General features: G+C 36.3%; 3 protein-coding genes across 4 annotated transcripts; 1 reads left to right on the top strand and 2 right to left on the bottom strand.

The window, feature by feature from the left end:
• Positions 1 to 4,108: 4,108 nt before the first annotated feature.
• On the bottom strand, positions 4,109 to 11,094 carry LOC109086009 (actin-related protein 2/3 complex subunit 5-like protein). 2 transcript variants are annotated; one of them, XM_042756283.1, is made up of 4 exons: positions 10,720 to 11,086; positions 5,159 to 5,231; positions 4,892 to 5,068; positions 4,109 to 4,736 (listed from the first exon to the last, which is right to left on the bottom strand). In XM_042756283.1, exons 1-4 carry the CDS (start codon positions 10,857 to 10,859, stop codon positions 4,674 to 4,676), a joined length of 453 nt encoding a protein of 150 aa, XP_042612217.1. In that variant the 5' UTR covers positions 10,860 to 11,086; the 3' UTR covers positions 4,109 to 4,673. The 2 variants fall into 2 exon arrangements, with proteins under 2 accessions (XP_042612217.1, XP_042612216.1); XM_042756282.1 differs by having other exon boundaries at positions 4,892 to 5,231; positions 10,720 to 11,094.
• Positions 11,095 to 11,936: 842 nt separating this feature from the next.
• Positions 11,937 to 16,350, top strand: LOC109096978 (zinc finger, matrin-type 5). The gene is made up of 4 exons (XM_042757392.1): positions 11,937 to 12,366; positions 12,459 to 12,521; positions 14,457 to 14,595; positions 15,102 to 16,350. Exons 1-4 carry the CDS (start codon positions 12,234 to 12,236, stop codon positions 15,241 to 15,243), a joined length of 477 nt encoding a protein of 158 aa, XP_042613326.1. The 5' UTR covers positions 11,937 to 12,233; the 3' UTR covers positions 15,244 to 16,350.
• Positions 16,351 to 17,427: 1,077 nt separating this feature from the next.
• LOC109096977 (calcium-binding protein 7-like) lies at positions 17,428 to 23,737 on the bottom strand. Its single transcript, XM_019110670.2, has 5 exons — positions 22,700 to 23,737; positions 21,374 to 21,517; positions 20,866 to 20,978; positions 20,322 to 20,469; positions 17,428 to 19,089 (listed from the first exon to the last, which is right to left on the bottom strand). The coding sequence occupies exons 1-5, from the start codon at positions 22,806 to 22,808 to the stop codon at positions 18,962 to 18,964; spliced, it is 642 nt and encodes a 213-aa protein (XP_018966215.1). The 5' UTR covers positions 22,809 to 23,737; the 3' UTR covers positions 17,428 to 18,961.
• Positions 23,738 to 25,707: the final 1,970 nt, after the last annotated feature.

The raw sequence follows: 25,707 nt of genomic DNA on the forward strand, positions 1-25,707 counted from the left end.
TTGAAATGAAAAATGAATATTACATTAGAAAATTAAAACAAATTAAACATAAATTAGAAATGTTGCCTTGGCAGCTAAACGAGATAAAAGTTTTAAGTGCTAAAATTACTAAAATTAAAATAAAAAAAAAAGCTAAATAAAAAAATTACAGAAGCACATAAAATTAATAAAAACATTAAAACTGAATATTTACCAATTAATTCTACTTTAAGATATTAATAAATACTGTAATAGTATACAAATAATATAAAAATAACATTGTCTGTATTCCACGATCCTAAAATAATTATTTCAAACATCCAGTGGTGTATTAGACATACAAAGCTGTATTTATTTCTAAACTGTATTTAACTTAGAAATAGATATAGAACATTGAAAAACTGTCATTTAATAAAACAAAAACAAAAAAATTCCAGCCGTGTTGTATACCTCCTGGTGGCACCACACACTCCACGGTTTGAGGACCATTGACTGACAAGATATTGTCACAAAGCGTGTTGTATAGATTGTGTTGATGTTTTCATGTTGCAGCTGGATGAGGGTGTTTTTGTGTGTTATTGTTAGATGAAGAAAGGGGTTTTCCAGAATCATAGCCTTCTACAGAAACACGTGCTGGAGCTGGCAGCCATGTTGGACGTGCAAAACCTCTTCTCTGATGGCATGCTGGATAACTATTGACCACATGGTGGCACAATGCCAACCTGCAGACACGCGCACACACACACGCTCATGCCCATACACACGCATACACAAGTTGTAGGTAGTTTCTTCTGAATAAGCTAGTTGTTTAACCTAATCTCATTAGATCTAGATAGTTTAATAACTATTCAAGAGAAAATATCTCATCTTTGTGGGCAGATATTTACAATTTGTCAAGTTCACATGTATTTTTAGATTTTAAGGAGCTACACACACGCAGATGCGAAAGCGTTGCTCCCAACATACAGGAAAATTGACTACATGCATGTATCGTATGGGTGTACGAGTGCAGGCACACAGGCGTTCAGACCTTTTGAAGGCAGCTATCGCCATTTCTGAAGGTGATAAGAGAGCACAAGATGACGATTGAGAAGAAAGGAGCCCTGGAAAAAAAAATTTTTTATGTGAATTGGTGTAATTCCAGGGAGATTCTTCCAAAAAAGATGAGCCTACGGCTTTGGCAAAACACATTTCGGAGAAGGACGTTTGTTTTCCTTCTCAACACTTTGCCTCTGCAACGTTTACACAACCTTTTCCATAGGGAGCGTGCTGCATGTTTGCATTTATTTGCTTCGCCTTGGATTTTTTTTTGTTTTTGCTCATTAAAACGTGTTTGTTTTTCTATTTTGACATGAATTTTGCAGACTTTAGCTTGGTCTTTTGAAGGAGGTTCACCGTGCTGTGCCTCTATCGGGTTATTTTGGTCATCAGCTAACCGGTCGTTAATTAATTAACGCTATAGAGCGTTGACACTCTTCTTCAAATTTTAGCATGCCTTGGTAGTGTGGTAAGCCCATACTTGCATAGCTGATGTAATAACCTAATGTCTTATTCCATGCGTGCTGTGGACACCAATAGCCAACAGAGCTCTCTTTTATAGTGTCACAGAGACGTACAGGTGTACTCCTGTATATAAGTACAAATTTGTGTATATATATCTATATATAAATATATGTATAGTTCTATGAAGAAGTCAATGTGATGCAGAGAAGTGTGTCTGTCTGAGTTGTTCGTGGTGGCAGATCTGTGAAAAGATGACCCTCTGCATGTGACAGTGTTGTATAATCTGTGAATGGACCATGCCACTGTCTCAACTGCGCACCCTCCCGCAGCTTCACACGAGTGCAGTCAGCTTGACATTCCAAGGATCATGGCATAAGAGCGTCCCTCTTTCACAACCCCATCTGTCTCAAGGACAAGTGCACTGCGATGTGTTCAATGTTTCGTTCGTTTCATTACGTCATGTTTTTAATTACGATGATTACAGTTACAATAATAGCCTTGCACTTTACTTTACTATTTAAGTTTGATTCTGATGTTATTTATTGCGCTGTTGGCAAGAGGCATGTCTGATCTTTCCGTTATGTCACGCTTTGCAAATAGCTCATCATTTTCTCCATCTGTGATCTGTGTTAGAAAATGGCATACATGGTAACCGATTTTTACCGACTTTTCCCCTCGAACTGCGGGCTTGATCGTGGCCATTCGAAGGGGACCAAAAGATTCTTGCATGTGGAGAGCACAATGTCCCAAACGATGCTCGTACTCTGTCATTTCTGTTGAGTCTGTAGTTGATAGTTTTGCACGTTTTGACCCAAGCATAGCTGCTTCCACTCGCGTATTTTATTGAATAATCCTCTTGTATAAAAAGAGATAGGTTTGCTTACGAACAAATCACTGCCAAACCTTCGCTTGGAATATCCACTGCCCAAATTAAGCAGACAACCGAGTTGTCTGTGCTCTTGCAGGCACAAATTGTTTCATGGCCTAGCTTTTTTTTATTGCGTCGTTTTAGTTTGCCGAAAGGAGAAGGGCTGGATGGAGATGAAGAGGGAAACAGATGGTGGATGTCACTGTTTCCTCTCTGTCTAGTTGTCTGACCTTGACTGGTGGAGTGTCAAATGTTTTTGCCTTGTTTCATTTGTATTAGTATGTGTATTTAAGTATAACTTTTCAGGAACCTGTAAGTTCTTGCTCAGACTGTCCTGTATTCACACTGCATTATTTAGTGGAAAGCACAGGGGTGAATACAGACTTTAAGCATTTATACATGTAATGTACCACAACAGAAGCTTACCAACCTAAAATTTTGGGGGAAATGCAATACCCTTTTTAAAATAATTTTAACAAGTGTTTTCCTACCGATTGCCCAAATTTTGGTGGTAGATGCATGTTAATTTGTTAATATGTTAAACGTTGATGCCCCCTGCTCCATTTGAATGCATCCTGTAAATGCTTTTTGGAAAATGTTTGGAAGGAACACAAAGAAAATCAGCTGCATTTGTTTTCTGTTGTAAACATGGGGCCAGATCTAAGGTGTAGTACGGGTGATTTCTACCAGTTCCTACTGTTGTGGGAGGGAACATTTTCAAAAGTGATGTAATGGTCAGAATACTCTTTCTTTATAAGTTAAGGGGTTCTAGAGTTGCTAGTTGAACATACATGCATTATCCAATTGTCATGTGTTTTTAATTACTAAACTGTTTTGTCTTATCTGTTGCCAAATTATCTTTGATGTTTGTTGTTAAATGCAGAAAAAAAGAATACAGAAAAAAAATGAAAGAATAAAATAATGAAATGATATGTGATACATGAAAGTTTTTTGTTTTTGTTTTTGATATTTATGTTTATTAAAATTTTTATGTTTGTTTTTGTTTTTTTTTGTTTGTGGTGTTCCCGTTATATTTACTAATAGCACTATAACTGATACAGAAGTGATTAAGATTGGGGGTGCATAATATTTTTAGATATTTAAAATATATTTCCATTTGTTAGTGTTGTTTAATATTGGACATTTGCTCTGTTCATTGTCTTTTTATATTAAATTATCTGTCGTCATCATCTAACACTTGCTGTAACGTAAAGACGCTGTTAAATGCAGTCTTTATCAAATTTCCGAACTTTTAAATCCAGTATCCATTTTAGTGTTGCAATGTTTTAAATGATTGATTTTAGTTTTTAGTATCAGCCATAACATACAAATAATTATCAGCCAGATTTTTTTAGTATCAGTGCATCCAACAAAGAGTAGATTCAATCCATATTATACACTGTGAAGAACATTTGATATTTATAGATGAATCCGGCTCCTGGTTCTTGTGCCGCCCAGCAGTGAGATTACAGCGCCCTGTTCCTTCAATGATATCCCAGAGGAACTGGTCTTGGCATGATAGAAGTTATCTGTAGCACATCCTTCAGACTACTATAAAGATCCCCTTATCTTCATTTCCTGATATGTATTATCTTAATTACCCTCCCCTTCCTGCTTCTGTAGGTCACCGTCCTGATAGAGCTGTCAAACAGGGTAGACATGTCTGTGGTACAGTATAGCGTCGGTGAGGCATATAATAACAGGTTCCTACTCTACATAAATACTGCATTAAAAATGAATCAAACACAGATGACAACATAAAGGAGATCCATTTATTTTACTGTAGCAGGCACTTTACAATGATCCCCACTCTACCACTTTGGTGTACATCACTGGTTCCATTATTAAATCTCTGCACAAAAACATAAAAGAGTATGGGACCAAAGATGTGAAATAAAATAAGAAAATAATACATTGATTAAATCTATTTTTTTAGCACAGAAAACACCTCATATCCAATAACAACCTCATATGTACTAGCTTGCTTGATCTTAAATATGCAGTATGCTGTATTCACCATGTCACACACAGCTGAATAGTTTTGTCTTCCACAGTACAATTTTTCCCACTCAAAACCATGTCGGATTGAAATCTTTTTGATGGCAGTATATCATAGAATAATTTATGATATACTGACATAAGAATGTTACTTCACAATTTTTTTCCGTTTGAAACAAGTGCTTCTGTGTTTCTCTACCGTTTACAGTTCATAGTTTTTCTTCTTCAAAACGATGGTCTTTTCATCTTTCCTTTAAGTAACAGGCAAACCTGCCTTGTGTCCTCGGCGTCTCTTAGCGTCACTGTTTCAGGTCCGGTCAGACAGTCATACAGTCTTCCTGGCTGTCAGGACTCGAACAATAGAGCCTAGTCCTCCAACGGCAAATGCCTGTTATAAAGGACAGAAAGAAAAACATGGTTCACATTTGACATTAAAATCGTTTATCTTCTTTAAAGCCCTCAAAAAAGAGGAGAATTATCCAGTGGGTTTTGTAAAACAAAATAATGCACCTTTACACCTCACACTTGATAGCCTGGGTTTACCTTTTCATGCCACTGCAGCAATATGGCACTGCTATTTTCTGTGGGCCTCTCAAAGCCTTTGTAGATGTACTTCATGAGGAGATCGACGCCATTCTTGTCGAGAGATTTAACAGCAGGCTCTATATCGCTGCTCTTAAATGATGTCAGAACCTTTAATACCACAGCCTGAGCTCTTTCCTGAGAGAATGAAAGACAGGAAAGATGCACTTGAGCAGTTTGCGCCCCATATGCTTCATTCTGAAAAGTTCTTGTTAAAGCAGCCTGTACCTTTATTGCTGGGTTCTTGCTGTTGACTGGAGGGTTCCTAAGAGCAATATGAAGGGCTGCCATCATGTCCCCTGTGCATTAGAGCTGGTTAAGGAAGACATCAAAAGCTCTAGCTTTTATCATACCTACAGTAAACTGAAATGGAAGCTTTAAACTTTGTATAAACTGACACTTGGAGGAATACAGTTTTTCGGATGAAGTTGTCTCGAACATATACACACACTCAAGCCCAAGAAGGAAATTCTCAGAACAAATAAATCTTTCAGATGGGACTAAACTCTTAGGAACGTGGATGATTGATTGTTTGGTACGCTGCAGCTGTCTTCCACTGCATTCTCCAATAACTGTCACACGCTTTGAATGACAGAGAGATGTGGCTGTCCCAACTAGATTCATTTCAGCCTCTGGATTAGAAGAGACATTAATATCAACTTTTAATCTAAAAATTCACATTTTAAATGCTGTGAACTCAATATTAAAAATAGAAGACCTCAACATAGAAGCAAAACAGAGAAAACTGAGTCTCAAGTCACTTGTCTACAGCGTCCTAGTGTTCCAGAAAATTTCTAACTTCTTGTCCCCAGATGTCCTTTTCTCATGCTGTGCTGAGGACGTTCCACTTAAGTTTGGGATAACATATCCAACAATGAATTTTTCTTTTTCAAGGCACTGTAATAAGGGACTTCTGGATTTGAGTTGCAGTATGAAAGTAACATTTCACTCTCAGCTTTTCAGAAACAAAGTAAAAATATATTATTTAAAATAAGACATAAAAAGAACTCAATTGCCTTATTTATACAGAGCAAATACAGTTTTTTTTTTTAAAGAAATCATTACCTTTATTCAGCGAGGATGCATTAAAGTTTATCAAAAGTGATAGTAAAGACATTTATAATGATACAAAAGGTTCCTATTCCAAATAAATGCTGCTCTTTTGAACTTTCTATTTATCAAAAATTCCTGACAAAAATATATCAGTTTCCACAGAAATATTAAGCAGCACAACTACTAAGCAACTGTTTTTAACACTGATTATATTAAGAAATGTTTCTTAAGCACCAAATCAGCATACTGAAAATGATTTCTGAAGGATCATGTGACAGTGTTGGAAAATCAGCTTTGCATCACAGAAATAAATTACATATTAAAATAGAAAACTTTTATTGTAATATTTTAGAATATTACTTTCTTTTTTTACTGTATTTTGATCAATAAATCAAGTAAATTTTAAAAACAGACCCCAAACTTTAGTGAAATAATTGACATAATTTAATATATACAGTGGTGTGAAAAAGTGTTTGCCCACTAAACCTAATAACTGGTTGGTCCACCCTTAGAAGCAACAACTGCAATTAAGCATTTGCTATAACTTGCAATGAGTCTGTTACAGCGCTGTGGAGGAATTTTGGTCCACTCATCTATGCAGAATTGTTGTAATTCAGCCACACTGGAGGGTTTTCGAGTATGAACCGCCTTTTTAAGGTCATGTCACAGCATCTCAATAGGATTCAGGTCAGGACTTTGACTAGGCCACTCCAAAGTCTTCATTTTGTTTTTCCTCAGCCATTCAGAGGTGGGCTTGCTGGTGTGTTTTGGATCATTGTCCTGCTGCAGAACCCAAGTTCGCTGCAGCTTGAGGTCACAAACAGATGGCTGGACATTCTCCTTCAGGATTTTTTGGTAAACAGCAGAATTCATGGTTCCATTTATCACAGCAAGTCTTCCAGGTCCTGAAGCAGCAAAACAGCCCCAGACCATCACACTACCATCACCATCTTTTATGTAGGTATGATGTTCTTTTTCTGAAATGCGGTGTTACTTTTACACCAGATGTAATGGGACACACACCTTCCAAAAAGTTCAACTTTTGTCTCGTCAGTCCACAGAGTATTTTCCCAAAAGTCTTGGGGATCATCAAGATGTTTTCTGGCAAAACTGAGATGAGTCTTTATGTTCTTTTTTCTCAGCAGTGGTTTTCGTCCTGGAACTCTGCCATGCAGACCATTTTTGCCCAGTCTCTTTCTTATGGTGGAGTCATGAACACTGACCTTAACTGAGGCCTGCAGTTCTTTGGATGTTGTTGTTGGGTCTTTTGTGACCTCTTGGTTGAGTCGCCGCTGTGCTCTTATGGTAATTTTGGTAGGCCTGTCCCACTCCTGGGAAGGTTCTCCACTGTTCCATGTTTTTGCCATTTGTGAATAATGTCTCTCATTGTGGTTCAGTGTTGTCCCAAAGCTTTAGAAATGGCTTTATAACCTTTTCCAGACTGATAGATCTCAATTACTTTCTTTCTCATTTGTTTCTGAATTTCTTTGGATCTCGGCATGATGTCTAGCTTTTGAGAATCTTTTGTTCTACTTCACTTTATCAGGCAGGTCCTGTTTAAGAGATTTCTTGATTGTGAACAGGTGTGGCAGTCATCAGGCCTGGGTGTGGCTAGAGAAATTGAACTCAGGTGTGATAAACCACAGTTTTAACAGGGGGGCAAACACTTCTTCACCCAGGGCCATGTAGTTTTGGATTTTGTTTTCCCTTTATAATAAAAACTTTCATTTAAAAACTGCATGTTGTGTTTACTTGTGTTATCTTTGACTAGTATTTAAATTTGTTTGATGATCTGAAACACGGTACACATATTTGTACTGAAAATTTTCGGTACGGGTATTTCGGTTCAGATACCGAACAAATACAGCATTGTTTTAACCACTGCACAAGCAGAACTTCATTGGAAACTTCCAGTTATATATATTGTTACTTTTGATAAGAGACAAAGTCTCATCTTTCAAATTGTCTTTTTTTTTTCAGGAAATTCAAACAATAAATGCCATTCTGACACTCTCTGATGTGGCGACAGATCATTTTATGAATGCCTCAGTTCAAGTGGCAGCACAATCATCTCTTCCTCTTAACTACTAGATTTAACACGAAATAAACATGAATGAACATCTCACGCCTCATGTAATCACTCAATCAACATTTCAACCGAGGGAAAGAAGTAAGTAAAACAGCTTGTAAACAAAATATCACGTAGCATTTCATTTACTTCAGGAAGTCATCAGTGTCCACAGCTTGTTAGTTCAGAGAAATTAAGTCCCTAGAGAAGAGCACTTGGCGAAATATTAGACTTTATAATCATTACATTTTACTTTACCTGTTAGTGATGTCGTAATTATTTAATGTTTAAACAAATCTGTTATGGAACAATTATGAGTGTAAATGATGCGGTGTAAATTAATATATTTCAACAACAAATTGAATTTTTATAATTTAGAAGTTAGTTTAAAAACTGCATTATGTGCAATTTACATGTTTGCATACTTTTTTTAAGTTGTGTGTTGCTTGTTATATTTAAAAATAAATAGTATTTAAATTTAATGTTGGGCTCTGTTGTTAACTGTAACCTTATAGTAGACCTAATGTAAAAGTGCTCACTATAGTTTAGAGCATACGCCGAGGTAGATTTTTGTACTTAAGAAAAATTTTATTATAAATGAATTTATTTAAAGAAAGATCAATTTGTTCAGTAACCAATGTTTAATAAAAAATAAATAAATTGTACTGAACCGTGACATCAAAACTGAGGTACGTACCCAAACGTCATGTTTGTGTATTGTTACACCCCATTATAATAAATATATACATAAATAAATAATTGTACATATAAATTTAGAAATATTATTAAAAAGTGATTTTCTCCCCATCTCATTAATGTGGTAAAAGCATTTACTGCAAAGGATTCTTTCAAAACATCAACAAACTCTACAGGGACCAAGTAAGGCTCCCGTGGGACCTCTTGTTTTTCAAAGTGCAGCTCAGTGTTGTATAACAACACACTGAAGTTCAGCAAGATCAAGCTTTTTGCATTCTGCCCCACTGAACATAAGTGCTGCCAAACAAGTCAAATGCTGATGCCTATCACAGCTGGACAGACCTTCACACTCAAAAGCTGCACATTTAGCCTGAAGGTCTCATATTAAAAGATAAAGGATAAAGAAAATGTTAATTAGTGCTTATTACCAGTTTGAAACTTAGTGAGAAACACTGGAACACTGAATCTCCTATTTGTAGCATGTGAGAGTGAACTATGCGAAAATGATGTGGTATCGCAGGCTTCAGCTGCTCCAACAAATCAACTCCAGATACCATCAGCAGGAACTTACTAAACCAGGTGCCATGGTAGAGCAGAGAGGAAGAGGAAGCCCGATGCAAATCAGAGGTCTCTGGGCACAATGGGGGGTAGAATGTCCTGAGGTGACTGGCCTCAGATATGGAAGTCAAAAATTTTCATTTCACATCCTGCCAGGGCCAAAACCCAACCCTTTACACAACGCAGAAAGAGTAATGACAGTGGAATGATTACGTCATTGTTAACAACTCTTCATCCAAAAACTAGAGGAGTGTGTGTTCAGGCATATTTCACCTGTGAGCATAACTAGCACCATGGAGATCGTAAACAAATAGAAAGATCACAGAGACAATCACACCATTGTAGCTCAGCCTATACAGTACAAGGAAACGAGAATGGCAACGTGACAATAGCGTGTGAATTCACAACCCCCTTAACAGGTTTATTATAGTGAGACAATGTAGACGACTGTTCGCTTCAAATGCCTATTACAATAAACGCAGTCTAACCTAATTGGAAAACTCTGACAAAATGATGTATCTGAAATGCCCCCCACCTCCCCTTATAATTTTATATATATATATAAAGAGTCTAAAAACTATTTCTCATATATTTTCTTCAGAGTTGTCAACTGTAAATTAATGCACAGACTGTCTTGAGTTAATCTTTGACACGGCTGTTGTAAACAGCCACATGAACCAAACTGTTTAATTCCAGTTTACCTCTCTAAAAGAACATTTCTGTGTTAAAGCTCCATAAAAGCATTTAAAATGTCAGAATTCAAATTATGATCGCTCAGTCTCATAAAAATCATGATCAAAGGAATCATAAACATGTAATATTGTGACCAGAAGGAACCGGTTATATATTGAATAAGTAACTTATTGATTCAACTGATGAAATTTTTGATTTCAAAGTACTCTTACATTAAATTATCCCCCTCATAGCTGCCTAGTCTAAAAAGTTAAATTATTGATTGCAACGTTCTCTTGGGTCTTATTAAGTAATTTCAGCATTTACCGTTGTGACCAAGAATAAAGCACACTTTAAGTAGTTTTTTTTTTAGTCTGTGCAACATTTGGGATTTAATAGGCTAATTTAAACCCGCTAGAAATGGTTAATTTTGCTCTAGGGAAAGTAAACTATAATCATGAACTATACTCATTCAAATATGCTGATTTGGTAACGTTACTCAAGAAACATTACTTACTATAATGCTGCTCAATATCTTTGTGGAAACCGTGATACGTTTTATAGCATCTTATAAACTATAGCAAAGGAATACAAAACTATGCGCTGTTAAAATCTTGTAAACAAAGCCGCACAATCATCACGTCATCGTGTCCTACTACATTACAGAGGCGCGCGCTCATGTCACACGGGCTCACGTTCACGTCTCAACCCCTAATAACGCTGCGCTCACATTTAAGGATATTGCCTGATGAGATTGTCGATTTCCACCGCATCGGGTCCTTGCTGGTCGGCAGCCTCATCGTGGTCGTCCACGAATTGATTCTCGTCGAATTCATCAATGTCCACCTTTCTGAAGCGCGAAGACAGCGTGTTCTTGGCCATCGGGGCCAGTGTCCCTCACCAGCACGAGCAGTTTCTGTGCTCCGAGGGGAGAGTTCAGTCTTTGGTTAGAGTCGGCCTCAGGGACACCACATTGAAACAGATCCAAAGATGGACGAGCCGATTAGTCAGAGTGGGTTGCGTTCAGTGTGTTATGTCGCCACACACCAGCACATGAGCTTTTTCAGTGCACTGATGCAGAGCCGCATATTTAATATGCAAGGTATGATAGCAAAGCTACAGCCCTGCTGCCACCTGCTGAGTGGGAGCGTATGACAGGACTTCACAGTTAAAGAGACAGTCCACACGAAGTTCTGTAAACATAACTTGACTATACTTTCACTTTTTGTTCTACAATGTAAACTGCATAGGTTTTCAAAAATGAACAAAACTGCTTCATAATTTGTATTTTGGGTATGGATGTGTGTAATTTACATTGTAGAACAAACCGTCAAAGTATTGTCAAGGTATGTTTACCGCAGGCTTTATTTTACCTTTATAAATTTAAAAACCCCATTATAAAACCCCGTCGGAAAATCTCGAAGGAACATCATAGTTCCCCCACTCTCTACATACGAATATAGCTCAAATGTATGATACGGGGGCTCAAAACAACATTATATATACACTTGGTATCATTTTTTTCCACAGCCAAATTCAGTATTTACTTTTTTTTTGCATCTTTTTTTCCATGCCATGAAAGTGAGTTCTGTCAGTTTGCCCCTTTAAGTAACGCAGAGAGCTTCATTTCACCTTCCTATTCCACAGTCAAGAATATTTTTGGACTTAAGTTTATTTTTACTTAGTGAACATATTTGTTTTATTATATTTGTCACAACTGTAACTTGTGTTTCTAATTATGATCATTATTTTTATGCCACAGACAGAGCAATTGTCCTTTTAAATATAATATTTTGAATTAATTAATACTAGCACTTACCTATTCTATTCTATTCTATTCTATTCTATTCTAATTGTCCTTTTAAATATAGTATTTCAATTTAAACACCTTGCTATGGAGAGGCAGTATTAACATTAAATGACATGGCCACTGTGCTTGACTGAAAGATTTTGATCCACACTCCTTACCAGTTGGTGGCGGAAATATAACATTTTGTTGTTTGTCAAGCGCCAATAACATTTCAAGAAGAAGAAGAACGTAAACGTGTTGTAAAGTCGCGTTTGACCGCTAGAGGGAGCTGTACGTCACTTAATTCTGAGTCTGCGCAGCCGTATGTTGTCTCCGCCATATTGAACTTCTCACAGAAGTGATCACTGTCTTTAATCGAAGACGGGTTCTAAAATTCATTTTTTTTAAAAACTTAATTAGCGTTTTAAAGTTAAGTCTGGTTTGTAGTGTTTGCTGTGTAGAGAGCAATGGGGAAGAGGTATTTCTGCGACTACTGTGACCGCAGTTTTCAAGACAATCTTCATAACAGAAAGAAACACCTAAACGGCGTCCAGCATCACCGGGCGAAAAAAGCCTGGTTTGAGTTTTTCAGATTTAGTGGTAGTAAAATTAAACTTCACAAAGCAGTAGGAGTCTATTAAACAAGTCATTTGAGAGGAAAAAAAAATCACGTTTTTAATGTTTATTTTCAGACGCTGCCACAGTTTTAAATGAGGAGCGGACAAAGGAGCCCTGCAGAAAGTTTCTCCAGACAGGTGAGACATTTCTCAGAGGAAGCCGCAAAGCTGTGTTGCTTCTTAAGAATAATATATTTTTTAATATGAATTTGAGGAGCGGACAAAGGATTTTTTAATATGAATTTTAATTTTAATTTGAATTTTAATATGAAGTTTTTTTTTCTCATGCTGTCTTTCAGGACAATGCGTATTTGGGTTGGAGCAAAAGATCGATGGTGAGCAGCAGCTTTCTGTCACCTTCATCTTATAATGTCTTTTAGATGTGTCCTTGAGCTTTAAGTCGTAGTTTACTGAGAGGGCAAGCTTAATGCTGAGGCTGAGGGCTGTTGGCGTACATTTAGAAATGTTCAGAGTTTTGTTTCAACTTAACTATTATTTTGATAATCGATTAATCGGTCGATTATTTTTACGATTAATCGATGAATCGGTTTATGTACTTATATTTTAGTTTTGCCCATATTTTTCCCCAAGTATATTATTAACAAAGGGTCTTTATCATTCAACATAGACTTTTTAGAGATTTTAACCATTTTGCATTGTCATATCCTCATCAAAAACATACCTGGAGTTGTGTTTTATTATGTGTTAGTTATCCTTTGTCGAACTCTTCTGCAATCAAAACACTGACCCATACATACTCTAGCAAATTTCACAAGGAGATTTCAAATAATGTTTTCACCATGGCAATCCTTAGGGCTCCTAAAGTAGTTTAACATCCCGAACAAAGCTTATTAAGGAATCTTCCATAACATATTTTCACGAAGAATAAGAAAAAAACAGAATAAAATTGCAGTAAATTGCATTTTATTATTTTTTTCCTGTAAACACACAGCTTATACCTGGGAAACAGCTTTATAGCTTATGCTGTGAAACTGTAAACAATCCTTCGAATAAAGTGCCAATGGCATGAAACCTGAATGGAACTCAAATTTTAAAATAAAATTTAAAGTAAAATCCATCAGAAGGTTGTCCAGAAAAAAAAATTGGACACACACACAAAAACATGCTGTGTGAAAAAGGGCAGTGAATACTTAGAAAAAAAGTGCATTTCAAATACATTGTAACATTAACCTCTCTCAGTCAGTCATAATTAGGCTGCAAGACTGAATTATGAACTGGTAAACGACAAAGCTTTTAAATGTTAATTGTTAAAAAGCAATGTTATCAGCTCTTTTACGACTAAACATTTGCAAACAACATTGTACTGCAGAATCTGCCAAAATAAAAGTCTGCACACTGTGATTTTCATCGGATTTAAATACTGTAGTGGTCCTTATAACAGTGCAAAATTCAAAAATGTAATAAAGCGCTAAAATGTTAACAAAATCGCTTATGCCTGAACTGACAGGAATTCGACTACGTGTGGGAAATGAGGCAGAACACTATTCACTCATTATTTGAGAAAAACTTTGCATTGCAGTGCAAAAAGGTCAACATGTCCAAATGTTCAGGGTTTAACAGTTAGGCTTGATCTCTTTTTAGAGGATATGTTTCCTGCCGCAGAAAACAGCCGCAGTTTACAGGTTACTCTTCTTTTTTAAAGACTCAAAGTAAAGTGCTCCCACATTTTGGATGACTTCGTCCGATTAGTTTTATCCTTCCGCTTTTTTCTTTTTCTTTCTCGAGCTTACTCCACTGCCGCCTGCCTCACTCATCACGCTGAATGCTGCAGAGACGCTGTGCGGGAAGCACGTGACATAAAACGAGGCCAGCTATTGGCTATTCGCTACTTCTCCTGCTGTACTGGCTGAGTAAAACCTCCAGTGGCTCATTACTGCCAACACTTTGGTCACCGCAGATTTAAAATATGCACGAAATGAGCCGCTTACGGCAAATAAAAAATTATTTTGCAACGAATCGATTACTAAATTAGTTGACAACTATTTTAATAATCGATTTTTAATCGATTAAATCGATTAGTTGTTTCAGCTCTATAAGTTGTAGTTTACTGAGAGGGCAAGCTTAATGCTGAGGCTGAGGGCTGTTGGCGTACATTTGGAGACCCTGACCGAGACGGATCATCTAATGAGCGCAGCATTGATGAATGGCTCTCCAGAAGAGAGAAGAAACTGGATGCTTTGACATCAGGAAGGTACTTAATGCAGGATACTGCACAGAATAATGATTTGAAAAGGCTCAAATGTTTCTAACAGGTGTTTCATTCACTAAAATGGGATTAGTTACTAATTATTTTGACTTTGATGTTGACAATTGATCACTTTTCTTACTTGCATGGAACTCACAATTCAAATTCTACCTTGAATGTTGGTGCTTATGTTACCCATTGTTTGGGGTTTAGTATTATACCAATTGCAGATACAATTTTTTTTTTTTTTGTCTAAAACACCTCATATTTATGTTATGATTGAATATGTTGCTTAACTTAATGGATGAACAATTCCAGCTGCTTAGGTGCAAGTGTGTTTCAGAGAATTCAAAATCTCGTTTTAGAGGTCACCCTGACACACATTAAAATGAGATGCCTGCAGCCTACAGCTGTGTCATTTGCATAATTCCCCGCATACAGGTTCCAGTGGTAGAGAAAACACACACCTGCTCTTGAGCTCAGCAGTGACCTGTTACTCCTTTTATTTTCAGAGTTTTAAACGTTGAAGAGGAAGAATGTGCTGAAACCATTGAGATACCTCCGTATTTGTTGTCTATTCCAGATCTTCCTCCATCTCTTCATCCCCCACCAACTGGTGGATGGAGAGTGACCGTACACAATGAATGGGGTTGAAATGTAATTTATAAAAGTTTTTTTTTTTTTTTAAAGACCATGCTGCTAACTATTATCATTACTAAGTCTTTTTATGTAAATCTTTAAAGGAATGTTTCACACAAAAATAAAAAAAATTGTTGATAATTTGTTCCTTGTAATGTAATTTTTCCAAATCTATTCCATCACTTGCTTACCACTAGATCCTCTGTATTGTATAAGTGCAATCCATTCGTAAGCAAGTAATGCAAAATTTCTCCAAATCTGACCCGACGAAGAAACAAACTCATCTACATCTTGAATGGCTTGAGGGTGAGTAAATGTTCAGATAACTTTCCTCTTTGAATTAAACTATTTCTAAAAGGGAGAACAATATGCATGTGTATCAAATTGTAAAGCAATACAAGTTGAGGTGCATGGTAAAAAAAAATGCAATGAACTTGTATGGCTTGAACAGAAATCATGTTTTGCATGAATAAACAAGTTTACTTTGTGGACAGTTCATAGGAATGTTTTTAATAAATCCACTGCAGTGAATTTCATAATGTGGAGTTGTAATTTGTCCGTCCAGAAAAGAACACAGTGTTATTTTTCCTTAAAAGGTAGGAGTTAACACAATTGATTGTGTTTATTTGGTGTCTATCAAGAAGTTAACAGTGTTGCCAAGCTGAACGTTGGAGAGACTATGGAGAGAGTTATTGTTTTTGTCTGCCTTCTGTGTCAGCGTTTTAGATTGAAATTCAGATGAGTGTTTTCAATTGAGTCCTGATTGCTTGTTGCAGGAATGTTTTGTACTGCTAGCTTGCATGGCCTTTGTGAAATCCTCTTGTCTGCACTGATGAATGTTACACTTGACTGGGATGCATTACATTTACTGGCCTGGTGATGAAAGCTCTTATTGGCTATGCGTTAGAGAAAGATAAAGCAAATTAGTTGTCTAAAAGCCTCTGTGTCACTGCTAGATACTTTTTCCTGGTCTAGTTGTGTTTAGTAACTTAATACCAGCATCAGTAATCCGCTCATGGAATAATTAAAAACAAAAATTGTTAAAAGACCCATTCCACCAAAGCATTTATTTTATATGCATACTTGTGTGGAAATATGACCAAATAAATTCAGCCAAACCAGCATCCTTTTTTTTTTTTTTTTTTTTTGAAGTGCTGCTTACTGTAGTAATGTGTGTAAAAAAACAAACAAACAAAATTACAATGAGAAAGACCAAAGAAGTACCACTGTTTTAATTCATTTGTTCACATGGTACAATTAATTGTAACACCAGCATGTTGGCACATAATAGATTCAAGGTCATTTTCTAGGGCTACATTGATGCAATATAAAGTTACATACATCAGTTGCATATATTACTGTTACATCACTACATTAATATAAATAAGTGAGCTAATTTGTAACTGTCATCGTGCATCAGCCATTATGTAGTGGAATGCAATAGATGTAATTTAAGTAAATGTGCTGTAATATTTCCATGTGCAATAAGATGAATTCATATAAAGAAATATTGGAAAAAATACAAAAATAAAACTATTTTTCATATAATCCTAGGAGTTTTACCCATTTATTACTCTGTATGAAAAAACATATTGCCATGTTAAATAATAATACTCCCAATTAGTGTGTAAAAACAATTTGCACAGCAGATCATGTTTGAGCTTTGGAAATTGAGAGCATGATATGTTTCTGATGTCCTGAAATCATTATAGTATCTCAATTTGTATATATAGATGTAGATATAAATCGTAACTTTAATTCACAGTAAATTGTCATCAAATAAGCATAGATTGCATATTTTAACAACAGAGGCTGACCTTGACGTTACACAATACAACATGTCAGAAAATTACAAATACATGCAACTGCAAAGAAACAGGTTTTCATCACGTCAGCATTTACCTTCATGATCAGAAGTCAGAATGCTGGATTTTGCTGACTACAAATAACACATACCTTCCGTGATGTATAATATTAATAATACTATGAAAAAAAAGTCTTAAGTGGTAAATTGATATGTTTCACTCTACAGCCTCATAAAACCAATGCAACACTATCATTACAGTCATATTTAATTACTTAGTCATAACAGACTTAACATACATTATTGTTTATCCAAATTAAGTCAGAGAAATGTTAATGAACACCTGTTTGTATCAGTTACGTGTCATCTCTGATATAGCACAAACACATGTGAATTAAATACTGGGAAAGTGCACAAAAATATAGACTTTGGACTTCAAACCTAAGACACAGAACAACAACATCCAATTTACTGTTTAGGCACTGAGATTACTGACAAATGCATAAATTACAGATCGCTGCTGAATGCATACATTTATTTCAAAGTATGCATAAGCCAAATATTGCTTGTTACCATTAGCTTCGGAATAATACTTTTGAATAACATGCACTGGTTCATGCCCTTTGAGTCATGCTATGAATACATAAACTTGAAGCAACTGTATGTAATTTTATGTTTGCAACTTTGGAGCCTTCTGCAGTTTCAGGGAAGAGTTTAAAAGAAACAGACCATTTGGTCAAATGATTTTGAAACCCATTTTTCAAGGTAAAAAAAGACATACAGTTGCTTTAAAAGCAATGAAAATCTTAAACTTAACCTGTAATTTTCCAGTTGACCAGGATAATGTGGACACAATGAGAGACAGTTAATGTCATGCCTTAAAAATTAAGAATTATACAGATCACAATACCCCAGAACAATGAAATCCACAAGTTGTTAAAGAAAATGATAATATTGATACAGACTGATTTTCACTGACAACACTGATGTTATTGAAATGCTAGGAAACACTTCATGCAAATATGTAATCATATGTAGTAACACTCATAACAATTATATTGCAGGATATCGACAAAAACATTTAGCCTCACGTGGAACACTATACGAATAGCCAGTCATTTTTCACAATACTTTTTCCTCACACAACCAGCAGACATTTTAATAAAAGACCTGACAACAAACAATCCTGAGAGTCAAGACTGGAAGAAATAATGTTTTTGCAAGTTAACAAAAGACAATTGCACAGGTTAGATTCAGTAACACTTTGGATTGTCACCAGATTTATACTTTACTTTCCATCACAGTTTATTACTGGTACATTCATTTTCTTTTTGAATTGCTCTAAGCCTAACTACTCATGATGACTTAGACTTGTTGACAAATTTGTTTATTACCTCTTTTCATTCTGTATCCACGAATATCCCCAAAGGTCAAACCGGTGATGTTTGAGACCATGTTGGTGAAATAAATGTCGGATCTACTAGATCTAAAACTGTGTAACATACATGACCCAGTCACACAACGTTGTTACAAAATGGGGAAATCGTTTTGTCAGTGTCATTGTGTCATGTTATATAATGACCCTGACATGATTTTGATATAAAGTGGATTACAACTGTACAACACAATACATTATAACCGATGTCTACTTTGTAACATAAGCCTAAGAAAAACTGTAATATTTTATACGAGAATGATCGTTAATATAGTATAATGACACTTTTAAACTATGTTGTTTTGGGCTAAATTATTATTTTGTCTGTCTTACAACAGTCTGTCTTTACCTTGAGTTTATAGTAGAACGAAAGTGCAGCCTTTGGTGTTTCTGTAAAACTGTGATCAATAGAAACTAGTAAAATGAGTGGGTTTTTTTGCATTTTTATCTTGTTTCCTTTTGTCAGTCATTCATTGTCTTAGAAACAAAACTGTTTATTTCATTCCTCTTCGAAGCATCTGATTGGCTGCGATGAGCATGACGCTGATGATGAATGCAATGGCGAAGGCACAAATCAAGCTCTTGCGCACACAGGTGTGCTTGACTTGTTGCATGGGACTTGCTTTGAAGACAAATTTAAGAAAATGGAAGAGAAAGGTTATTGTAGATACTATATTTTTTAAATAGACATATTCATACAACATCAGTTCTCAAATCTGATTGGTCAGGTAGCTTTAAAAGAGTCCAGCAACTCTAGTATTTTTTTCACTGTTTGTATCACTTCATTTGTCTTTATTTATGCGTTTCAGTCTGTTTTTTAATATCAGAGACTTTTCAGTGACTCTTTCTACAGGTTACCTAGTTTCACCAGTAGGTGGCGACAAGTGCATGTCAACCGATTTGCACAAAAGCTCTGATTCAATCAGTAATTAAAGAAGCACCTGTCTTATGAGTGAGTCATTGAATCGTTCATTCATTCTATTTGTTCTTAAACTTTGATTCATTCAGGAACAAAACAAATGACTTTATCGGTGAGAATTTAAATAATGTACTCAATTATAATTCATTAAAAAAAAAAACGCTTAAGTTAGAAACCAAACACCACTACTGTGTTTTGCTCGGAGGTGTCACAGTCCTGTTGGGGATCCATTTGGAAATACTGTATTATCATTGGTGTTGCACAGCAGAACTGCCAATATTGTGTCTAAAATGTAATTTACTCAATATAAACCTTTTGTATAAAAGTAACTCACATTTGTACTGTAATTTTCTAGCTGATTTTCAACAGCACTCATGCTTGTGAGATATTGCATACTTTTTTTTTTCTTTTTGAAAGAAAAACATTACATTTCTTAACTTTCTCCTCAAGTGTGTTTTTTAAATGTTATTTATTTTTGTTTTTTTGGTTCAATTAGACACAAAATGTGTATAAGCTTCTTTCGAAAGGGGGAAAAAAAAACTTGCCAGTGGCTGGTATTCAGTAAAAAGCTATTTTCTACCAAAGAGTATGAGCTATTCAAATGCTCATCAGTATTGCAGATACATTCCCCACTGTCCTGCTTCAAACAGATTCATGAGCTCCTTTATTTCCCCGGGACTATCAACAGAATATGTTTCAGCTAAAAATAGACCATTTTCTACACTGCAGCAATGGCCTCTATGTCTTGGGTTTTTAATGGAGTTGACAGACAATTTTGATTGACACGATAAAGCCCAGGCACTTCATAATGAAACGGATGCGTGGGCACACACAGGGAGCAAATATCCTAGAGACAAACAGCCAAGGTCAATGTATCATGTTTGTCACAATTTTGTTATCATTTTTTGCTTTGCTGTTAGTGTATGAACACTTACTGTCAATATCTACTTGGCACTGGGGGCTGTTTAAATGACTCTCCTCAGTCATGATGATGTTCTCGATGTCTTTCATAGTCAGATGGTCACAGAAGGTGTCATACAGGAGTCTCTTCAGCTCATCCACAGTCAACTTTTGCATGTCACACTAATGAAACAAGGAGAATGGAGGGTAATATTGACCTTTTCATTAAAGGAACAATATTCAAAATGCATAATATCCCTGTAAATGATGATATAACTGCTATAAATGATAAGCAGCTAATGCACAGATGAGTTATACTAAATAGCACATTTAAGAGAATATTGCCTTCTAATGGACTGAAATGGCACTTTCAACATTAAATTTAATTCAATGCTATTACTACCAAAGAAATGTCAGCAAGTTAATTGCAGAGTGTGAATAATGAATAATCTTCTTTTCCACCAGTAATCACAGGGAGTCCCAGAACAATGGGACAAAGTAAAGCTGAAGCCAAGAAGAACTAATCATTGAGACTATGGGGGGAAATAATTGCGATTATTTCAAAGAAAACCACCTCACCTTCCAGAATATGGAATCAAACTCGGCTCCATGGAATCTGTCAGGCATACCCGCTGAAGACAGTTTTGGTCCGAGAAGTGTTACAAACTCTTCAAAGTCAACCTGACCGTCACCTGCGAAATAAAAGATACCAAAACACAGGCCAGCTTCACTGTAACCTTTTCCTCATGGGAGATTGTGATCTTACGCTGATCGAGCAGAACAGCCAGACTCTTATCTTCTGAATTGTTATCAGGAACATCAGTCCTTTGTTCAATGATTCACAATAACCGTTACAATATTGAATTGTTTTGCTGTTGCAGTTGTTTTATATTGAATTTGCAATTCCACCATACCTCTCTGATAAATGTTCCCATAGCAGGGCTTAGATGCAATCAAAACGAGACAAATTAATAGTGATCTAGAGAATATCACACAATTTAACAGCATATGTTATGTGCTAAAATACACAAAGCATGTGTGTTCAGAAATGTGAATGTTTTGGTAGTTTTTGCGAGGGCTGATATACCATCCATGTCCAGTCTCTGAATGATCACCTCCAGCTCCACTTCATTTGGCATGTAACCAAGAGACCGCATGGCCACTCCTAGCTCCTGTTTTGAGATGAATCCATTCCCATCACGATCAAACACCTTAAAGGCTTCACGGATCTCTACAGATGGGCCAGATACATTGACATGTTACAACAAACAACACTGCAAACATTTTTAATGTTAAACATAACAACATTATCTATATCAGTATGCTTGATCAGTATGCCATGATTGATTGCCCTTTAAATATCAGGAGACAATCAAATAAAACATTATTAATAACTGTCATTTAAAGTCATCAATAAGTGTCACAAGGAAATTTAAATTTGCCAAGCCATATTATGAGAATTAGAAATTATGTGATACACACACACACACACACACACACACACACATATATATATATATATATATATATATATATATATATATATATATATATACATATACACATATATACGTGGCTTCACTTCACTTCACTAAAGGGGAACTCTGAGCTAACATAGCATTAACCATGTCATACGGCCTGTGGACACAATAACCTAATTGTAGCTAATGCATAGACATGAGATTACATATGGTATCTAAATTTTTTTATTCTGACATGCCTCTATTACATATGGTATCTAAATTTTTTTTTTATATACATGAGTATTTTTTATATAGAAATTGAATACGTTATTATGTAATTAAGAGATTCACTATATAATTAAGAGATATGAATTTGTGTCTGATGGGTCTGTGTATCACATGAATGTACATACATATTGGAAAGACTGTACACAGAAACAGTATGCATAACATCAGTCAATCAGTCAATAAACTAAATTATACCATTTAATCTATGTAGTTACACACACACAAAAATAATTCAAGACTGTTGTATATGGTGCAAGCTTCTATTAAAGTTATTAACAATGAATGTTAATTTAAATGTGTCTTTGATTTAGTATTATTTTTAATTTTTGAATGTAGTACTAATTTAGATATGAACGCTCGCCTTCACCGTTCATATTGTAAACTTGAACTCCATTATAGATTTAATCCGAAGGCGATTGTTCATACATTCATATTAAAACCAACACATAAAACATTTATTTATTTATTTAGTCAAATTATTTGTCGACCATTGTTAATAGTCAGTAGTGTATAGGAAAAAAACCAAGCAGTTTCTTCATAGTGGACAGTAGAGGCTGCCGCAGGGCGCTCTCCATGGTGCTGAAATCTACATTCATAAAGTACTGGCAGCACTATTGCCACTGATAACGTCTCTCTTCAACTCACAATGAAATATCACTTACCCTCCACTTCATCCTCGGGGAGGCTGACGGGAGTCCTGTAGGAGAGGATATCTGGAATTGAGCAAAGTCCCCTGTACATGAACCTGGAAGTCACAGCACGCACTGGCATTTCTGCGAGGGCAAATTAACGCTTGTGACCTGTTCTTCATATAGCACCTGTAGTTCGGCCACTGCAACTTTACTACAGAGCGCTTTCTGGTAGCTCAAAACCAATAATCAAAACGCGTGTCTGATTCTTCTCCATCCTGTCTTATTGTGGTCCATGTGCGATTAGTCACTCTGCACACTCTGCACAATCATGCATGGAATGATCATTCATTCGATCGATTGCGGATTGCTTTACATCAGGTGCAAAAACTATTGCCATATGATCTCACGAATTCAAACATTCAAGTATTGCCATTCAGACGGAGCCTTTATGGTACAGGTGCGGTATATTGCTGGAAATCTCCCCTCGTTCTGTACATCTTCAACTGGGTTTGAAGGAAAAACGCAGAGCATCCCAACGCCTGTTCAAAAACAACGTGCCGTCGGCTCTCCTTGAGATTACGGTGGTTCCATTAGCTTATTCACCGTGTACAAATGAGCACGATGCGCACAAAAACCTTCGTTCGAGTGTAAAAAAACCCCGAATTGTGTCACATTATACTAATGCGCATTGCCTCCTGGGCATCACCGCCTCCCTCACGCGCTTGATGCAATCCTACAGGTAGTCGAACGGTCTCTAGTTGTACAAATCAGAATATGTTGAAGCATTCCAATCACCGAGATTTCTAACATTTTAATTATTTTTGTCCATTAGGTATATCGGAGAAAATGTGGCATGCTCTTAAGTAAATGACAAAGCACACGAGAAACATAGATCCTCCGTTACAGAACGACAGACAGCGAGTTCATTCACTAGAAATGGCTGCTGGTAATTGATTTGCGCAAACTCGAGATGCTAAACAGAAATCCAAGAAATCAGTGCTCCGCTGCATCCTCTGTGAGGTCTGATCCACGAATGCGCGAGCGCCTGATGCGTGTCCCTTCAGCCAAAGTCACTCGCCTACACTCTCTGCGCGCGCTCAAACGCGCGTTACATACCAAAGACCGCTTTTAATCAAACTCTTACAGTTTTTCCAAAAGTCTTTATCTTCAATTTTGTTGTTTGTCGGTAACTCAATGAGTGTGAACTGAGCTGAATAAGTAAGCTCAGATCAGTGTATGTTTAGGATCTCTATATCTCTATGGATGCGCATGGGGCCTTATCGTTTAATGAAGTAGCCTATTCTGGGCTAATATACACTTTTTACTACATTTTACAATGGTATGTGTGCTAGCTGTAATTTATTTGAAGAAAATCCTTAAATATTAGGTCTACTATAAAAACGTTCCTGTATTAATCTATAAAGCGGTTCTAATAACTTAGTCTCAGTTGCGTGTTTGTAACGCCTACGAATTTTCAAACGCGATAGGTGAAATGAGTATGGCCGTTTCGGCTTTCCGTGGTCCGGCTCACGCTGCGTACAGGTGAGTGTTTAAGTTAAGTTTTGTTAATAAATTATGAGGCTGTTGGAGTGGATGCTTCTGAGAAAGAAAAAAAAGGTGCTGTATTTGCCAGTGCTTTTGCTTTGTTTTCAGAGTTATATCTCTGTCATTCGATAGTTATTGCATCTAGATGAACCAAAGTTAACAAAGTTTCCAAAGTTACTTTCGGTGTCGTCTTCAATAAATGAAATTGGCTTTCACTCTGGGGCAGAATAAAGGACCAGAAGTTATAAAAATAGGTCAAATGTGGCTTGCAAAACGATGCTTGATTTATAAAGCAGAACTGCAGCTCTTGAGGTGAAATTGACAGGCGTGAAAATAGGCAATGCAAGTGCTACTTCTTCCCTTTTAAACTGCACAAGAAGGTCAGATATTTTTATAAAAGATATGTGTTTGTGTATACTTATGTATTATCAACCCAGCCTTTAAATGAAGAGAAATGCTGCACAAGTCATCTCTCCTATGCATTTGAATATGTTGTTTTGCATCTGTTGAAGGCTTGCAGCAGCTCATTATTCAGAATGTTCAGAATGTGCCGCCCTTTCTAAGATTTCAGCTAGTGCTGCTGGACTGTTTGACAGCTTGTCTCAGAACTGGTCTCTCTCTATTGCACCTGACTCTTACTCCATGTCTCTCAAGTCAAATGTCTGTCTGACAACTGCCAATCTGGAAGCAGTTGGCATGCGTTTGAATATGGTGAAGTTATACCTAATTTTTCTTCACTGCTCTAACTTAGAAACTTGCCATTTAGCAGTCACTTTTAAATCCAAGGTGATTAATACACACTAATTCCAGATCAATGTCTTATAACGACCTGAGGTTACGTGCCTTGGTCAAGGGCACAGTAACAGTGGCATTACTGATTTTAAGATGGTTTCTGTAGTGATTGAAAATCTAAAACTTTGAAAAAACAAAGTGTTCTAAGTTTCATGAGCTGAGAGCTCTTATATTCCTCTTCACTCCTAGTAGAGATGCATGTATTGATTTTGTTTAATTGCAAGTGACATGGTTTGTGTTTTAATTCACAGCCTCTTTGAAATCTCCTAAGCTCTTTTATACCCTAGTATACCCTATAGTCTTCAGTCCTCTTAAAACTGTCTGAGACTATAGCAAACTGGATCAAGCGAAAGGCAGAATATCATGACTGGAATGGAAGAAACTGTTCTGATGCTCTGTACTCTGTCACAGTTCCTTCTGATTGTACTAAAATGATGTAGCGAAACATTAGCTCATGTCTTTTTCTGATAGATTGGTACTTGTTGACAATTTTCCTTGCATCAGAGAAAAAACATCATTGATCAAACAAAGCAGTACCATATTTCACAGCATGGAAAATGTAATCTGTTAAACTAACAGACCAGAGAGAGATACTTCAAAACCTCATAAATGCAACCTGTATTGCATTGTATCCGTTTACTGTCCCAAACGCTTTTGGGAATATTGATTCTGTCTGTAATTGCCTAGAGAGGCATTTACAC

This window comes from Cyprinus carpio, chromosome A5 (genome assembly GCF_018340385.1).
Source record: "Cyprinus carpio isolate SPL01 chromosome A5, ASM1834038v1, whole genome shotgun sequence".
NCBI lineage: Eukaryota > Metazoa > Chordata > Actinopteri > Cypriniformes > Cyprinidae > Cyprinus > Cyprinus carpio.